The sequence below is a fragment of the Melanostigma gelatinosum genome (assembly GCF_949748355.1).
Source record: "Melanostigma gelatinosum genome assembly, chromosome: 13".
In the NCBI taxonomy this organism is placed as follows: Eukaryota; Metazoa; Chordata; class Actinopteri; order Perciformes; family Zoarcidae; genus Melanostigma; species Melanostigma gelatinosum.
This window is the reverse complement of record NC_136646.1, coordinates 20,791,256-20,809,659: the sequence shown is the minus strand read 5'-3', so window position 1 is coordinate 20,809,659 and position 18,404 is coordinate 20,791,256. Positions and strand designations below refer to the sequence as shown.

General features: G+C 47.8%; 1 protein-coding gene across 1 annotated transcript; it reads left to right on the top strand.

Moving 5' to 3' along the window:
- Window positions 1-236: 236 nt before the first annotated feature.
- setd1a (SET domain containing 1A, histone lysine methyltransferase) lies at window positions 237-17,331 on the top strand (the record flags this gene model as incomplete). The annotated part of the gene is made up of 20 exons (XM_079281777.1): window positions 237-374; window positions 860-958; window positions 1,058-1,328; window positions 1,466-1,608; window positions 1,708-1,967; window positions 2,256-3,939; window positions 4,677-5,657; window positions 6,306-6,473; window positions 7,019-7,103; window positions 7,180-7,322; window positions 7,478-7,511; window positions 7,600-7,789; window positions 7,898-7,941; window positions 8,079-9,376; window positions 10,589-10,940; window positions 11,074-11,255; window positions 13,191-13,301; window positions 14,053-14,172; window positions 14,326-14,463; window positions 15,300-17,331. The coding sequence occupies 20 exons, from the start codon at window positions 237-239 to the stop codon at window positions 15,471-15,473; spliced, it is 6,615 nt and encodes a 2,204-aa protein (XP_079137903.1). The 3' UTR covers window positions 15,474-17,331.
- Window positions 17,332-18,404: the final 1,073 nt, after the last annotated feature.

Sequence of the window (18,404 nt, the reverse complement as noted above, 5' to 3'; positions counted from 1 at the left end):
TGTTTAGAATATCACTATTAGCAGACAACGGGTCAGTAAAAGTTCATGTTTGGCTAACTGATGTGACGCAGCTCGTCGTTGTGTTACATTAGCAGACAGTGAACCCACTGCCAACGGCCACACACACTGTGACTGTCATTACTGCAGCAGTGCTCATCAGTATATCTCTAATCGTGGTGGTGGTCTTTACGTGATCATTGTGAAATCATGGCCGTCCTGTGACTCTCAGCTGTAGGATGGATCCAGACGGTGGGGCAGATTCTCAAAAAGCTGTCAGTCTGCAGTGGAAGAGCTACAAACTCGTCCAGGACCCAGCCACCCGGCGGGTTGCACAGAAGATCTACAGATACGATGGAGTGCATTTCAGTGTGCCAGTGAGTTGAATTCCATGTTTTACTCTCTAACGTGTGTGTGCACGCTTAAAATAGTATATTTGAACTGCAACCTGTGTGATTAAAGATACGGTATGTATACCGAGGTAACTTGTTGTGCAGCAGTTTAAATACAAAGTGGTAAAGAATTTGACTTTCTGGAGTGCAAATAAACAAAATATAAACAATCGAAATGATCAGTAAGGTGCAAAAAACAAATGTAGACAATGCCAGAAATGTATCCACTTTATTGACAATAAGGATCATAAATATAACAATGTATGTGATTCAAAATACAAACGTGCCACAAAGTCAACGGCGAGGGTCATAGAATATGAACAGGTTGATGGTGCAATCCAGACCGAGCTGAAAGGAGGCTGGAGCCACTTCAGCTCCTCGTGTCTCTGCCGTCCATCTCTCTGTGTGAGGTAGACACGGTGTCAAAGTTTGATTGCCTCAGTCAGGAAATGTAACTTCAATGTTCCCAGGACTCTGGATTTCCTCCCGTGGGTGAACTGCGGGACCCTCGACCCCGGAGACTGTGGTCCAGGTATACGGAACTGTCCCTGCCAGTGCCGAAGTTAAAGGTGAGAATAGCTGGTTAACATTCATTTCACGCATCCTTGCAGCTTCATTCATGGCAATGACGAGTTATTTCCCCCGATATTTGTCGATTTTCTCCACAGCTTGACGAGTTCTACGTGGGTCCCATACCCCTCAAGGAGGTGACCTTTGCCAGACTCAATGACAATATCAAGGAGCCCTTCTTGGCAGAAATGTGTGCCAAGTTTGGTGAGGTGGAGGAGATGGAGATCCTGTTTCACCCCAAGACCAGGAAGCACTTGGGCCTTGCCAGGGTGTTGTTTACCAGCACCAGAGGAGCCAAGGACACAGTCAAACATTTGCACAACACTTCTGTCATGGGAAATATCATTCAAGCTCAGCTGGATATAAAAGGTAAGCTCAAAGCCTCATCTACTACATTAGCCGGCTCTTGGTGGAGACGGAGTTTGTCATGAGAACCGTCTGTCTGTGGTGAGCTCATTTAACAGCCCTGTATTTGTTTTTCTGTGGCTTTTTGTTGATCCACCCAGGCCAGCAGAGGCAGAAGTATTACAACCTGATAGTAAACGGGTCCTACACTCCTCAGACTGTGCCTCTGGGAGGCAAGGCTTTGACAGACAGGCTCCCGCCTCAGGCCCCAACTCAGCCACAGCCACAACCACAGCCCGACACGGTACTGATGCACTCAAATTTTAAATTGTCACTTCGCTTACTTAATGATGATCTGGGGTTGATACATTTATCTATTGGATATTTCCTTTTCTCTGCGCAGTCATCAGAAATCAGGCGGAGGCTCTCCAGCGATCTTGCGGTTTTGGCTGCAGGGGTCCAGGCCCTCACATCAGGAAGCGCCACCCCTGGCTCTGGGGATACTGGTTTCAGTGACCAGCGTCTGGACACGCCCCCCTCCTCCGTAGCAGGTCCTCCCTTCACACCAGGCTCCTCTGCCTCCTCTCAGGGTGGAGGAGGAACTCCTTACAGCTCCAGATCTGGGACTGCTTTCTCACAAGACCCGGGCTTCACTGGCAGCAGGTTCGTTGTCACTATTTGGCAGACAGAGAGTTTCACGTCAAAATCTTGACATCTTTGTCCGTTCAATATCAAATCGTAGTCCAGGAGACCTCAAGAAATATTTTCACAAATCATTTATGTCATAATCACTGCTGGATGAACATAAATTGCTAAAATAACATTTGTATAACATTCGTGCAGTGGTGGCATTAATAGGCGATGGACGAGTGGCAGTCACAGAGTTTGTGAATATCAGTCGTGATTAGTCGAGGTAGCCACGTTTTAAAATACCTCATTTGTGTCTTGCAGGCATACTGGCTACAACACTGGCACTTTGGGCAGCGGCTACCCTCCCCAGGACATGCTGCCTTCCTCCTCCTCGTCCTCTGCAGTCTCATCCACCGTCGGAGGATACAAAGTGTCTCGCTACTCGGAGGATGCACAGGAACCTTCAGTGTATCACCGAGGTCGCCCTATGTACCCCCCGAATACATCGTACCGGCCCAACGAGCCGCCCTGCTACCCCCCGTACCCCAACACCGGAGGGCCCGGGCCACACATGGCGCACCACTCCTCGATGCCTCCGCCACCTCTTGCCGCCCAATACGATCCGCCCCCGATGTCAGACAGGGACCGCAACCGCGACAGAGACTCGGGGGGGCGCTACGGGGCGGCGGGGGTCGGCTCCAGAAGGTCATCGTACCATCACCAGCAAGACACAAACTCTTCCACAAAGTACCATTCCCACCACTCCCATCACCACTCAGATCGCAGGGATGACAGGGGGTACCGGCGAGACAGCCTGGGCGCCCGGTCAGGTGACCACGGCCACCAGAGACACCGCAACCACCACCATTCTCACAACCACCATGGGGGGGGCAGCAGCAGCCGCAGACGGAGCAGCCACGACCCCGACAGAGATCGAGACAGAGACCGAGATAGAGACAGGGACAGAGACAGCGACTACTCCAACAGCTCTGACCCCAGATACAATTCCAACTCCTACCGCTCGTCCTCTAACAGCATGTCTCCTCCCCCCTCATCTTACCCCGCATTTTCCTCCTCCAAAGAGCCTGCCCCAGCCCCCCCTCAGGGATTAGACGCTTCCACTCGTCTAGGGGCCACGAGTCTCGCCGAGAGGGGTTCTCTGCCTCCGGTAGGCGCTGACAAAGACTTCCACGCTGGTCACCACAGTGCCCTGCCTCCACCTCCCCCACCGCCTCCCCCCCTCCCGCCAGCGTCGGTCATCGCAGCGGCTGTCGCTGAGACACTCGGAACACTGGACTTCAACCGGGATAGTCCAACCCGCGAAGAGCAGTGGACGAAGCCCAAACGCCGTCCCAGCACCCCACCCGCACCGCCGAAGACGCCCCCGCCTTCCTCCCCGCCCCTCCCTTCCATCGCTTCCTCCTCGACCTCACCTTCCTCTACCTCCCTCCCCCACCACCTTCCCTCCTCCTCCCCACCGCCCCCTCAACGCGACTCGTCCTCCCCAGAGCCAGACTCCACCAATGAGAGTTTGCCGTTCGTCTACCACAGCAGCAGCCTGGACTCTCGTATTGAGATGCTCCTAAAGGAACAAAAGGCTAAGTTCTCTTTCCTGCCCTCTGATGAGGAGGACGAGGAAGATAGGAAGGAGGAGAAGCAGAGGGGAGTACGTGGGGATGGAGGAGAGCGAAGAGGCGGCTCAGGTGACGTATCGGGGGAGCAGGTGGGAGACAATGGGGAGAAGGACCACAGGAGGAAAGGGGACAGAGATGGCCACAGAGGAAGGAAGCGAGGAAAGGGGGGAGAGGGAAGGAAGAGTCCCACTGTACTTACTGCGACCATGCCATCCTCTTCCTCCTACTCTTCCCACAATCTTTCCCCAGAGGAAGCCCAGGTTGTTCTCACTGGGACTGGAGCTTTGCAGGAGGAATCTTCACAGGCTGGGTGTGCTGATACACAGAGCAGGACAGGAGCACACACACCGCCGTACAATGGACAGAGTCAGGTAAGATCAGCAGCACGTGATGAAGCTGAGAGCTTCAGACTGTTGCTGCTCTGACAAATGTTCGCTCATAGTTACATTCGTGTCCAATCACCTGAAACTAAGAATCATTGTTTTTGATAGCTTAGAATGAGCCCTTCATGTCTACATAGGGAGCAGCTCCTCTTCACACGTTTCTCCAGTAGCCCAGAACAGACAAACCAAACACTGACTCTTGAGGGTTTTTTTGCCCTTAAGGCCACCGGAGTTCTACTTCAAGCTTGTAAACCACAGAAATGTGAGCTGCAGGGTGCAAAACCGTGGCACAGCCATCCACAGTCTGACTTCCGTTGCTCCTAAAGTAGTGTCATTACGGTAAGGGCGGCCTCTGAGCAAGACGAGCGACGTTACCGCGGTTTTGCACTTGGTGGCTCACTTCACCGCAGCTTTGGAAAGGGAGGAGTGAGCGGAGGGGTATTCAGCTACCACACCGCTAGATGCCACCGAATCCTACAAAATGTTTTTATTATTATTCAAAAGGCAGAAAAAGAATGATAGAAGAATTGACTTCAGTACAGAGATGGTTAACCTCCGGAGCACAGTTTGTTTTTGTAGTTACTGGATTCAAATTTCCACCGCACACTTCCTGAATCTGTGGTTTTGAGTTGTGTTTGCAGCCCCCTTTTGAAAGTGTGGTTATCACTGTTGATGACTGTTAAAGACTTTCCCAACTTAACGCAATAAACTTTGTTTTCTTTCAGTCCTCCCCTCACTCCTCAGGGGAAGACATGGAGATCTCCGACGAGGAGGAGGAGACGACCATAACAACGGTGTCCACCCACCAGCCCTCAGCCACCTTAGGCTCCTCCCCCTCTTCATCCCAGGCTGCCATGCCTTCACAAACGGACCCCTCATCTTCGTCCCCATCCATCTCTGACTCTGCACAGCACTTTGGCACCTCCATGCACCCTCCCATTCCTTCCTACCCTCCTCATTTGCCTCCTCCACCTCCCCCTGGTTACTCCCTCCAGCCCCCGCCTCCCCCCGGGATCCCTCCGCTGCCCCACATGGAGCTGCACCCAGAGTACCCTCCTCCCATGCCCCACCACATGTATGACTATGCCTCGTCCATGGAGCTGATGAACCAGTACAGCGGTGGAGCTCCTATGTCTTTCCAGATGCAGACCCACATGCTGAGTCGCCTGCACCAGCTGCGTATGTCGTCGGCCAACGACAGCCCAGGTCCTGGTGAGGCAGCCACTGCAGACTACACCTCCTACCACCTCCACTCAATGCCCCCACCCCACGCACACCACCCCTACATGGACCAGGAGGGGAGTGGGGCGGGTGCGCCCTATGACCAGGACCACCATTACATGCCCCACCACATGGCCTACCCCTACCCCGACCCCCACGGCACTCAGATCCCACCACACCACGGCATCCTGCCTCCTCACAGCGGCTGGCCGCCACACGTCTTACAGCCGCACTACCCCTCTTACATGCCCCCCCCTGGCTATGGCACCATGCTGCGCGGGGAGGGAGACGAGTACAGGGCTCCAGGAGAGGAGATGCCCATGTTGGCTGAGAATCCGCATGAAGCCACGGTGCAGATGGTGCTGGGCACTCTGATCCAGGAAATGAAGAACATCATGCAGAGGGACCTGAACCGCAAGATGGTGGAGAACGTTGCCTTTGCGACTTTCGACGAGTGGTGGGAGAGGAAAGAGACCAAGGCCAAGGTAAGGAAGACGAATCGCAGCTGGTGCGGGTAAAGTTTTTAAGCTGGCAGCTTTGTTTTTTGCGTGACGGTAAGAAATACTGCATCATCCACATTTTTATGCCTCCACGCCGGCGACACACGTTTCCAGAGGCACAATGTATTCCGGTTGTCCCTCCGTCATGTCCATGCTCGTGAACGCACCATCTCAGCCCTCGTCTGGAGGCAAAACTTGCATTAAGACTTACGATGATCTGAGTAGGATTTGGTCGTCAAACTGTGACCTCACAAGAATTTATGTTTATTATAACGATTTCACACAAATATCTAAACGGATAAACTGATGAAGTGACAGTTTGGACACATGGATGTAAACTGCAGCACGCTGGTAAGCTAAGACATAGAACCGTGAGATGCTAATTCCAGTTTAGAGGTTGTTTCATTAGACCCGGACGAAAGTCCTTTTCCTAAAGCTGATTCTTTCTTCAGATTAAAAACATTCCAAAGATAAACTTTCAGGATCTCGCTGCCTTTACACTGGCAAGGGGATGTGTTGCTTTCCAAAGCTGCCATGACTTTCACCGTTTGATACATTGATCAGGCAACGGTGTTATACTGTAAAATGAAAAAGGGGGAATAAATACAAAGTGTGAATGCTTTCCTCCTGTAGCCTTTCCAGACGATGGTGAGAGGGGTGTCTGCCTTACGGGACGATGAGAAAAAAGAGGAAAAGGTCAACCGTCCTCGGGAGCCTCTCACGTCTCTTGTGGATTGGGCAAAGAGCGGTGGCATGGAGGGCTTGTCTCTTCGAGGAGCGCTACGACTGCCTTCCTTCAAGGTAAAAGCACCACACTGCCTCAGATCAGGACTGTATCGCCACGTTCAACCGCTCGTACTGTGGTTTGATAAGTTACCGACATCTACACCTCGGACTACAGACGAACACTGGGAAGTACTGGTCCCACGTTTAGATTTGAGATGGTTTAGTCCTCATTACTGCAGGACTCCAGTTGAGTTCATCTTAATATAAACTAGAGATGCACCGATCAATCGAGTGAGAGCAGGTCCTGTAACTTGGTGCAGTGTTCGAGGAAATAAGTTCTTTAACTGTCAATGTTATTATGAACGTATAGAATACAATTTCAGTTTTCCATGAAAGAAAAGTTACAAAAGAGGTTGTTTATGATCTCAATTATAGTTCTTAGTAAGGCAATCAGAATCTTCAAAATCGAAAGCCGCTGATCAGACTGTTAAAAAATAAATATGGAAAAGCTTCGAGAATAATCTCATGGTAGTTGTCTAAAAGTACCAGCACCGTTGAAGTCGGCCCTTGGCTGCGTTTCATTGATTTATAAAACGTATTGTCGGCGTGCTCTTGTCCAGGTGAAGAGGAAAGAACCTCAGGAGCTTGAAGAGGGCGACATGAAGCGGCCGCGACCCTCGACCCCACCAGACGAGGACGACGAAGGTTTGCTGAGCTGATGTTGATCGTTTTAACAGGCAGGTTGCATTCATAGGCTCTTAAACTGGTGTCTTGTTTCCAGCTGCTGGGGGCAGAATGCCAGAGGCCAACAGACACGGAGCCGACAGGGACAACAAGAGGAGGAAAAAGAAGCCCAGAAATCGTAAACCGTGGGAGCTCGGCAGTGAGGGAGAGGAAACTTCAGACGGCTCCTCGACTGAAAAGGTGCGTTTGGGTTATTTTTATTGTCTTTTTCTTAGAGCATGCATAAATATGAATATGAACGTTTTGGTACACGTTTTGTATTTGCTCAGAATTGTGTTGTCGCTCATATTGATTGCTAGATGGCAGCATTTCACTGTGATCTTTTTTATTTGCAGGAGGATGAAGAAGAAAGTGAAAAGGAGTCCGATGGTAAAAACATGAATCTTATTTATTATGTTTACTCTCAGTTAAGGCAGTAATGACACCAAATAACTGTTTTCTATTCTTCTTCTTTTAGATGATGCCCTTAGTGTTGATAGTGATGATGAGAGCCTCTCTTCGTCCTCTGAGGGCTCTTCCTCCTCAGGGTCCTCGTCTTCGTCTTCCTCTGAAGATGAGGATGAAGAGGAAGGAGAGAGGGCAGAGAGCGAAGGGCCAGACACCATGGATGAGTCCACCATGGACAGCACAACCGAGAAAGATGGCCGGTACGGAGTTTTGGGGTGTTTCTAATATCTTTGCGAATTCATTTGTCAACTTTTCATTGCGTCATCATCATTCTGGCTGACTTCAATGTTTTCCTCTGTTTTTCTCAGGGAGAATAGTGCAGCTGCTGTTTCAAAGGCAGAGGTCAAAACAGGTTAGTCCTCATCAACAGATTGCATATCACGTCAAAAAATACTAAGATTAAACATCAAAGGAAGATCTTGACTTCATCTAAACGGCTGCTTTGCTAAGTTTGGATCAGTCTTTCAAAACTCTCATATTTTCTCTCAGGTGAAGCCAAGGACCACAAGGCAGATCCATCAGCAGCACCTACCAAGCGTCCTCCATTGCCCCCGTACCCGCGTCCTTCGTCCCCTATTGTTCTGGTCCCCCCTCTCAAGAAGCGCAGGAAGACCGTCTCGTTCTCCACGGGCGAGATCGACAGCAAAACGCAGACGGCACCGGTATCGCCATCTTCCTCTCAACTGGCGGGTGACTCTCTCCTCCTCACCCCGTGCAGGCCTCCAGACTCCCCCGTCACTTCCTCCCCATCCCCCTTGGCTCGTGCCACTCAGGGCATCCAACTGCTCCCCTTTGCCTCCAAACCGGGTGAAGGCAATGCCCTCATCGTGCCCCCATCGGGACGAACCCAAGATTCTGATGAGTCCAAAAAGGGACTTCTTGTGTCTCCTCAGACCACCCTGGTCAAATCCCCTGGAAAACGTGGTGCAGGCAAAGACTCTCCCAAATCCCCCGTCCCTCCTGTTATGGTGTGCCGCACTGTGCAGAACCTGCCGCTGGACCACGCTTCTATGTGCAGGATGGCCTTCGAGGAGGCCCCTCCTCCACCTCCCGTCAGCAAACGGTCCAGAGGCAGGCCTCGGACGACCAGCTTGTCTGCGTCGTCCTGTCACTCCCTCAGAGAGGAAGACGAGGATAAGGAAGAAAGAGAGCAGAGGTTGAGACTCAGAGAGCAGCTGGGGGCCACGGGCCTCCTGCAGCTGGCCTCCGCCTCGACCGCCGACCTGTCCGTGTTGGCTGACGTAGCCCTGAAAATGGACCCTGACGCTGGGGACTCGGAGGAGACGGAGACATCGGATGAGGCGGAGGAGCAGAAGATGGAGGAAGATCTCTTCTCTCCAGAGTCGATGGCCCTGGTTATGAGCCCAGAGGGTGTCGTTGTCCGTATGGAGCACAACTACTGCAAACCCCTTGTTCTCCCAGTACCATCTGGTACCAAAAGGACTTCTTCCAAACAGGACCCCTCTGTCCTACTCCCAGCAGACCTCAACACTATTTCTGGAGTGCTTGAAGCTCCAGAGGAGGTCATCGGAGAGGCGCTGCCATCCAGAGGAGATACAGGAGAATACATATCCGCAATGGGAGTGCTTTGTGAGTCTGAGGATGCGGGCCAGGCTGCATCTCTGCCTCCGTCGTCGAAGAAGAAGAGGGCGGTCGGCAAAGGTTTCGAACTTGAAAAGGACAACAGCAAAAAGAGGAGGAGGAAAGACAAAGAGAACATCGAGGTGCATCTCACGCAGAAACAGAAGGAGCAGCCGGGCAAGAAACAGAGGAAGCGGAAACTAGAGGTGCGTGGGACTTCTGCTTTGTTCCTGTAAACGTTTGTGGATGTCTTAACCGTAAACCGCGTCACAGGTAGTGAACCATCTGTCACAATGTGTCTGACGCATCCGTCGGTCCAGGTTTAGGTTTATGTTATGATGGCACGTTAGTTTTTGGTAACGTCGTCAGGTTTTTCCCCAGGAAGGAAATGACTTCCTGTCTCTCATGCATGCCCAACATTTCCGAGCGATATAAAATGATATTTGGAGGATGTTTTTAAATGGAGCAGGCAGAGATGTTGTCATCTCTACGACAATAACACTTGAGTCTCAGTGTTGTATGTAAATGTGTTCAGTTGGTGTAACATCACCAGCACCTGTCTACGCACGTGCACTTGTCTCGTGAGTTTTTCCTCACGCGTGCCTCACCGCTTGAGCCGTTTGCGTCTCACTGGGAAAAAAACATGTTGAAGTTTTCCTGGTTTGCAGCGTGTTTTTCAATTTAAACGTTCGGGACTGATCAATAAGTTTCATCGACTGACCTGAGTCAGTCCGATCCTGAAGCATCTCTTCTCTTGTGATATGCTGAACCAAACCATAGCGCACCCTTTTGAATGTTTGGTATAAAAATGAATGTTACATGTCATAAATAGCGTAATGACCCTGCATACATCTGTCAAAATGTGAATAACTCCGTTGACAAAATGTTCATCTTTCAGATGACTATAACGGTCCAATGAATATGTCACCTGTCGTGTGATTTAAAGCTACGGTAAACCAGTAAACAACCATAAAAGCAGAACAGTGTTGCCAACTCTTTTCCAATGAAAGCAGCTAGCAGCGTTAGCTCCAAAAGTTGCTAAATCTAGCGAGAAAGTTGCCACGTCGTCTCCACTCTTCGCTTCAGGCCTCCCTCCAAAGCCCCTCCCCCTAAAATGATCATTTTGAAGGTAAACATAAACTATTATTTGTCCTCACAGCTGTCAGACTAGCAGCTTGTGGAGAATGGAGACTGTGGTGACGAGCGATGTGCGTAGACGGGCAGGTAGCTCGTCCAATCATCTCACAGATGCCTAAAGCCGAGCTATAATCTGACGGCGTAAATGTTAAACAAACTAGAATCTAAGAGGCAACAATGGATGATTGAAACTGAACTGCATGTGTGAACACACAGCCTCAGTGCTTCTTAAAAGTGTTAATTCCCAGTTGATCGGTAGTAACATTCCTCTTCCTCTGCAGGACTCTGAGGAAGATGTGGACGTGGAGGAGCTCGAGTCCGGGGAGCTGTCCAGCTCCGACACAGAGGACGAGCTGGTCGATGACGTGAGGAAGAGTGAGCGCCTCTTTCTGCAGGAGGCGGGCGTAACGTCGTCCCAGCGCTGGCCGAAACCCGTCCCGGCCGCGCCCGAGCTACCGGCCAAGAAGTTCGATAACCGCAGTGAGTTTGAGCAGATGACCATCCTGTATGACATCTGGAACTCCGGTCTGGACGGCGAAGACTTGAGTCTTCTGAGGAAGACTTATGAAAAGCTGCTCCAGGACAACCACAGCTCTGACTGGCTCAATGACACTCACTGGGTCACCCACACTGATATCCTTTTCAATGCCTGACCTGCATTAAACAACCTATATCTGTTTTCAATCAACAAGTAGCTGCATTACATGTTTTGTTTTGTGTTCGTATCACTGTGTGGTTTCCTGCTCTTCTCCTTGACCTTCTGCACTAACCAATTTGCCAAATCCTCGGCGGAAGAAGAAGAACGCAGGAGGTCAGCTTCGTGAGCATGTGACCGGCTGTGCCAGGAGTGAGGGCTACTACGCCATCAGCCGCAAGGAGAAGGACGTCTACCTGGACCTGGACCTGCCCGAGCAGGTCATGCGGGAGGTGGAGAATGTCGACAGCTCGGTAAGCAATTTCCTTCTCTGAATCGAGCGATCCTCAGTGTAGAATGAGTCCCAAAACACAGCAATGAGTCAGCTTTTTTTCGCCTGGTCCGCAACTTTCTCTGCGTATTTAGGTACGGCGTTCTCGCCGAAACGTGATACAAGCGACACAAACTAAGACATTTCTGAAGGACGTTGCGCCTCACGGCTACCAAAACAGAAGTATCGCTCTGTAGTTGTTCTCATACCGAGTACTTTATTGTCACATCACTGTGATAAGGCTGTAGATGTTGCAGCTGTGCCCCAGAACAGCAGTCACACTGTATACCTGACTTGGAATGGTGGACGTAAGATAAGATTTTTAAGAAAGAGTGGTTTGATTGTGTGGAAAATTCACAAAAAAATCCAAACGTGCTTCCAGATGACCATGCTGTGGAAAGAATGATGTTGTCCCCCTCTGTGCTGGCTCCGCACACAAACCTCAGGAGGTCCAGTAGTTGCTTAACAGTATGACTGTATCGATGGTTTATATGGTGCTTGACGCCCTTCAGGAATTCCAGTAGCTGCAATCGGCCCACAGCAGTTTGGCTCAGATTAACTGGAAACGTGGGCGTAATAACTCGTCGAGTGTTTCCAGAGGAGAAGGATGTTTATAGATTTGTGTCTTTACCAAATAGCTGATCACTCCAAAGTCTCGAAGTTTTGGACCATACGTTATTTAGTTACTTGTCATTCTCTCTCACCCTCACAAGGTCTTTATCCTTTCAACCTTCATAGTTCTTGCTATTTTCAGTTTTTCAGTTTTTTGAAGGAAAATATCTGCTCTTCTTGTATAATGTTGGTAATTAAAGTTGATTGGGTTACAGCCTCCATCCCACACCAGATTGTTGAAAGTAGTAAAATGTGGATATTCAGGTCATTTGAAAGCAGCTGCTGATGTGTAGTTTTGAGGAAACCCCCTCATGCAGTTGTGTTGTGGTACTATGCAGCGCCTGGATTTCCCAGTAATGTGTTTTCCATTCTGTGCTGTGGCTCACTGGCTCCATGCAGGAAGACCTTTAGTTACCCATGGCGTGTTGTTTTGATGTAACCTCAGTGTTTCTAGTGGTACAGTATACCGGACTCATAATCAGACTCCACAGCCACATGTGTGATGTCCTGATGGAAGTAGCTCAGCAGGTACTCTGTGATGAGGTTTGTTCTTCAGAAAGGGTTCAGATGATACGCGATGAACTTTGAATGCCAGCCTCCTTCTCTTCAATCAGTCGAGTTTACTTTACATTCATCCAGAACGCTGCCTCGGCTATTTAAATACACACGAAAGCAACAAACAAAGTGCCACAGCTGCACATTAATGTGAGCCGTATTTCTGGACTTTCATCTGAACTCCGTACTTGCTGCAAACCATCTGCTACATTGATGTTTGATGTATTCGCCGCGTATACGTTAAAAGCAAACCGACACCGGCTGTTGATGTTTAAATAAATCCATATAGTTTAATCCGTATTGTTATTAAAAAAGGACACAACTTATTGAGGTTTGTAAGAGTTAAGGATATAAGGGAACCATTTTCATTAATATCAATAAAGCCTGAGCTATAACAGCCATTGGCTACACAGTCAGTACTTGTTAGTGGGATCGTTTCATTGGCCTCTTCAGTAATCGGTGCGAAAAACTATAAAATACGATGTTGATAACGTCACATCCTGTATTTGGGTCTAAATTTAGTGACGCAGAAGAGAAACCTGCCTCCATCCTTCATCTAAACATTTCCTCACAGACTTATCTGCCTTCTCGGTGACTGCATTCCAAATGAAGCTCACCCACACTGAGATGTTTACACTGTTACAAATTCAGGTCAAAGTGTTCAGCTTGTTCCAGCTCAAGGCCACGCTGTAAAGTGAGACTGTGTCAGTGGCCTCTTTGTAAAAGCTCTACTCTGTCCGTGTCCTGCCAGGGAGCCAACCGGGTCCTCTCGGAGAGACGCTCGGAGCAGCGCCGCCTCCTCACCGCCATCGGCACCACGGCCGTCATGGACTCTGACCTGCTCAAACTCAACCAGCTCAAGGTAAACACGGTTACAACCACGGGACCCCATCAACCCCCTCAGTCACGTCGCAACTACAACGCTTTGTTGTGCGTTTTTCATGAATTCCACCTGCCAGTGTGAAGATTGCACAATAGAATACAGTAGATGGAGTTCAGCGAAACAGACAGGAACTCAAACACCAATAATATTATCACATAGATGCAAACTTCTTCTTCTATTTACGTCATAGGAAAAGCGTTCCACTTTTCAGCATGTTGCCCTGAGTGCAATCTGGAGTAAACTGCTTCCCTAACTTTGTCTGCAGTGACTTCTCACTTTAAAACTATTTTAAGTACAAACTGCATGTGTGTGTATTACATATTAGTCACCAGTTTGCGTACACATTAGAGCTATTTCTTGACTAACATGAGGTGGAAGTGGTGCCTTTCAGAGATGCTGTATTCAATGCACACTTTTGAATCTTGGACGCTATCAGTGACTAACTTGTTCACTAGCAAGGCGTTAATCCTTCAGTGCAGGCGGCCTGTTTCTCCTTAACATGTCACAGAGCTCACCCTGTGTTCAACACACAGACAGAAGACAGTCATGTCACCAGCAACAGCCTAAAGAAGGGTGGTGGTCATATTTTAGGGTGGTGGCACAAGACAGAATCTACTCACGAACACCCAAACATACATTTCCTCAAACCAGCATGCGTTTCATGACTTTATGTTGAGTTTGCTTTAAACCAAGACCTTTGTTACAGTGAGTCTTTTTTCTGCTTCTACAGTATCGTAAGAAGAAGCTTCGTTTTGGACGCAGCAGGATCCACGAGTGGGGCCTGTTCGCCATGGAGCCCATTGCTGCTGATGAGATGGTCATTGAGTACGTGGGTCAAAACATCAGACAGGTACGGCCTCAACACACGCACAACTTACCACACATCCCATGCAGGCGGCATATTGTCCAACAGTTGTGTCCATTGTTGCTTTGTTGAAAAGAAACATTTCAGATGTTTGGTTTAACATCGGATCGGTGAACAAATGTCTGTGTGTGTGTCCAGATGGTGGCTGACAATCGAGAGAAGCGGTACGCGCAGCAGGGCATCGGGAGCAGCTACCTGTTCAGAGTGGACCACGACACAATTATAGACGCCACCAAGTGTGGCAACCTGGCTCGATTCATCAACCACTGCTGCACTGTGAGTGTGAACATCCTCGGGCAACACCTGTCCAAAGGGCTGCGTCGCCATTAAAAATGATACTTCTTTTGGTCCTTTGTGTGAATGAAACGCTCATTTTCTAATCAGACCAACTGTGTTTCTAGAAACGACTGCAGCTCGTTTCTCTCCATAATAATTTAGTTTATTGCAAAACCAACATGTTTGCAACATCAAAAGAAAATAACCAAATTAAACACTCATTCTACCAGCCCACTAAAATTCTGTTCTTAAATTCAACACTTCAAGTGTTTTACTCTTCCAAACATTTATCATTCACTTTTTTTTTAATCCACATGAACCACTTTTTGTATTAAATCCCTCTCACGGCACGTATATTACGTCACTTTTAAAGCTTGTTGCTGAAGCACAATGCAGCGTTGAAAAGTCTGTTTTCTTTAAACAGCATCTGGCTCACAGCTCGCTCCACATAAAACGCACCGGGGACGCATTACATCACTTCCAGCAACTTAACGGAGAACAATGATGGTGAAAAATCACCAGTTTGTTTTAACTGAATATTCTCCGGTCTAGCTCATATTCTCGTGTGCGTGTGTGTGTATATCAATGATTATGAAACATAGCGGAAACATGTTTCTGATGTTGCTTGCAGGTGAAGGTAGGTCTTGTTTTCTCCACTTCTGAGGCAACAGCGCAATTACCGTAAAGCACCAAAATGTGGCCCGTTTTTCAGCCCTACTTGTCCATATCTGACGTGTTTTAAATGTGGGTCACAGCTTACAGGCTATGACGTATGACTCTATGTGATGTAATGTTTTTCTGGAGCTCATCAGTCTCTCGTTGCTTTGTTCCTCCAGCCGAGCTGCTACGCCAAGGTTATCACCATAGAGTCCCAGAAAAAGATTGTGATCTACTCGAAGCAGGCCATCGCTGTCAACGAAGAGATCACCTACGACTACAAGTTCCCTCTGGAGGACAACAAGATTCCCTGCTTGTGTGGAACGGAGAACTGCCGCGGGACACTGAACTAGCGGACGCACTTCTCTTCCTCACTTGCCAACGCACAGCTGGACCCGGACCCCCCGCCCCACCCCCGCCCGGTTCACCCTCCTCAGAGCGGACCTCGAAGAAAGCCACCCTCTGATTCCTCCCCCTCACCTCCCCGTCCTCACAATACCCAGGAAACAGAGACTCACACATTTGCACTTTTCATGCACACTTTTCATTCACTTGGCCTTTTCACAAGCCGGTGCGTGAGAGGTTTGTGTGGAGGTGGAGGTGGGGGGGGGTCTTCTGTGGCAGTATTGGACTGCATCAGGTGATATGTTCCAACCAGGAGGCTCCGTGCAGCCGGGCATGAAAGGTCTTTATAGTCCCATGCCAATACCCGTTTGAAGGAAGACGCCAGAACGGAACATCAGTATTGTACTTCTACATAATCGAACAGCCTCGTTCACTCTTCCAGTGTCAAATCCCGCCGATTAACCTAACCACCACCCACCTAACCACCACCCAACCATCCACACAGATCCGCACACAGACGCACAGGAATATCTGACGAATTCAGGGTTTTTAAAAGCGCTTGTCAAGGGCGCACTTTTAAGACGACAACTTTAATCAATTAGGTCTTCGGTTATGCAAGATTTCAAAGTGTGAAGATTGTTTTGCCGTTTATTTTGATTTCATTTCATAGTATTCTCTAATATTGCTGTTGTTAATGGTAGTGTTCTTTAGTTGCATTAGCTGTAAGTATCTTACAGTGAAATGAGCTTCAGTGTATCCACCGCCCCATAAAACTGTCATTTCTCCGCTGTGCGTTGCTCTCCTGATCTGCCACAAACCCCAGAGAAAAGTCCTTTGAACTGTTTTTAACCCCCGTGAAAATACGTCCGTTTAGGTTGTAGCTAAAAGTGTGTTTTATTTTTACATGTCTGCAGGATCAGCACAACCCCCGTTCCCCCCCCTCCCCCAAGTTAAAGCGATGTCAACAAAACGTCTTGTGCTGAGAACCCGTTCAGTGTTTGTTAGGATCTCTCCGCCTGTTTGTCTTTAGTTTCATGGAAGCAAATGTTGACGTTTCCCATTTCAACAGTTTGCGTCTCCTTCCTTCAGCTTTTCAAAGCTTTCACCACCAAACTCACGCAGGTCCTAGTAAATATGTGTGGTCAGTGTTTAACTTAGTCGATCTGTGTGCTACACACGTCTTTAAAAGGCACATTTATATGAGTTGGTCAGGTCTTTTCAGAGGTTTAGTTTTGTAAAGTTTCTTTGTTTTTTCCCTGTTTTGTGGGCCTTTTCAGAAAGCGTTATTTTATTTGAGCGTGGAGATATTCGCCCCAAACAAAACATCCCTCCCTGAGAAATGGATCAGCTGGTTGCAAACAAGAGTCCTGCTCCCGACCTGTTTGCAGTGTAGCCGGGTGGAAGGTATGCATAGATGCGCTGCAGACAGCAGGACGTATTTGGCCCCTTGTGTTGCGTCTCTGTTTTCCCAAATGGCCATGGCCGTCCAAAGTTTAACTTTCATTTTCAACTTCAAACCAGAAGACTTTTGTTCTCTTGTTCCCTTCCAAACAGGAACGTGTGTAAGATAATTCTTGTTGCAATGAAAGCCTTTCAGTACAAACCAACCCTCTGTCCTACAGGATAAAAAAGATGAAAGGAAGAAAAAAAATCAAAGTACATGTAAATATTGTAGAGGTGTTTGTTTCTCGTAGAAACACACCGACTTCAAGCTGTAAATATTCCCTTTCCTCTCTCCATGAGGTGGAAACATGTACATACCTTCCAGTCATTTATTTTTTATTGTTTTTCCTTTTAATTTGATGATTATTTTAATATTATTTGCAATATTTCTCTTGTATTAATGCGTTGGACCCTTTATTAATGGTGCATTAAAATATTTTTTAAATAAATGAAAAGCTCATGTTTTTCTGTCGCTGTGTGTCTCACTGTGTTCAACACGCTCCATAGGAGACGTGTGTATCAATGACGAGCTGATAAAAAAAATAAATAAAAACAGGAAGTTGCTTGCATAGTGGAAACTACAAAGTGACATTTCCTGTTTGAAGAGAAAATGCACCTGCAATCTTTTCTATTTCCTGTTGAGAGAAAACAAGAGGGGAAGCGCTGAAATCTGGCCGACGAAATGTCACAAGTCCCCAGATGACGAAGTAAAGAGGGCGATCTGTTTAAGCTCACAGCGCAGAGGGTGACGGGAGTTTAAAATCCCTAATCTCTACATCTGTCTGATAAACATCTGTCCTGTTTACATATGACTGGTATTTTAAAGGTGCACTGAACTGAGCTTACCTAGAAATAAGCTCCTAACTTGTTTTGTTTTCCGTACTTCGTTTATTGGCTTTTTCTTCATTTTGAATAAATGGAACAAACATTAACAAAAATACCCAACATTCTCAGTAAAAGGAGGATTTAACAAACATATTTAAATATGTAATATAGATGAGTAGAAATATTCAAATGAGGATAAGATAATATACACAAAACAAAGTAACATATATACACATATGCATGCATACATGTACCAAAAGGATACCAGAATGATATAAATTACTTATTAGAAAATCATGTATTATAACAGTGATTATAATGCATTATAAAAAGGTTGTATTACAACTATGAGAAGTATAATACGCTATGATCCTTGCACATAGAAATGCCAGTGAGTGATTAGTGTTTGTTATTGAACATATTGCCAGAAACTCACCTGATTTTAGACTTAGAGTATGTTTCCAGGTCTTCGGGAGAATTACTGCGTATGTGAAGTTGTTTAAAGCCGTCTTTAAGTTTATCAGCCTTCTCAAAGTGTGATAAACTGATGGAACTCTTCATCAGATCACAAAGTAAAGCCGACTGCCCTTTGATCGGTCATCCTGGGTTAATGTGTGACCTGATGGGTGTAAAGGCCTTGACAGTTTGACAGACAAAAGGTAACTCATACA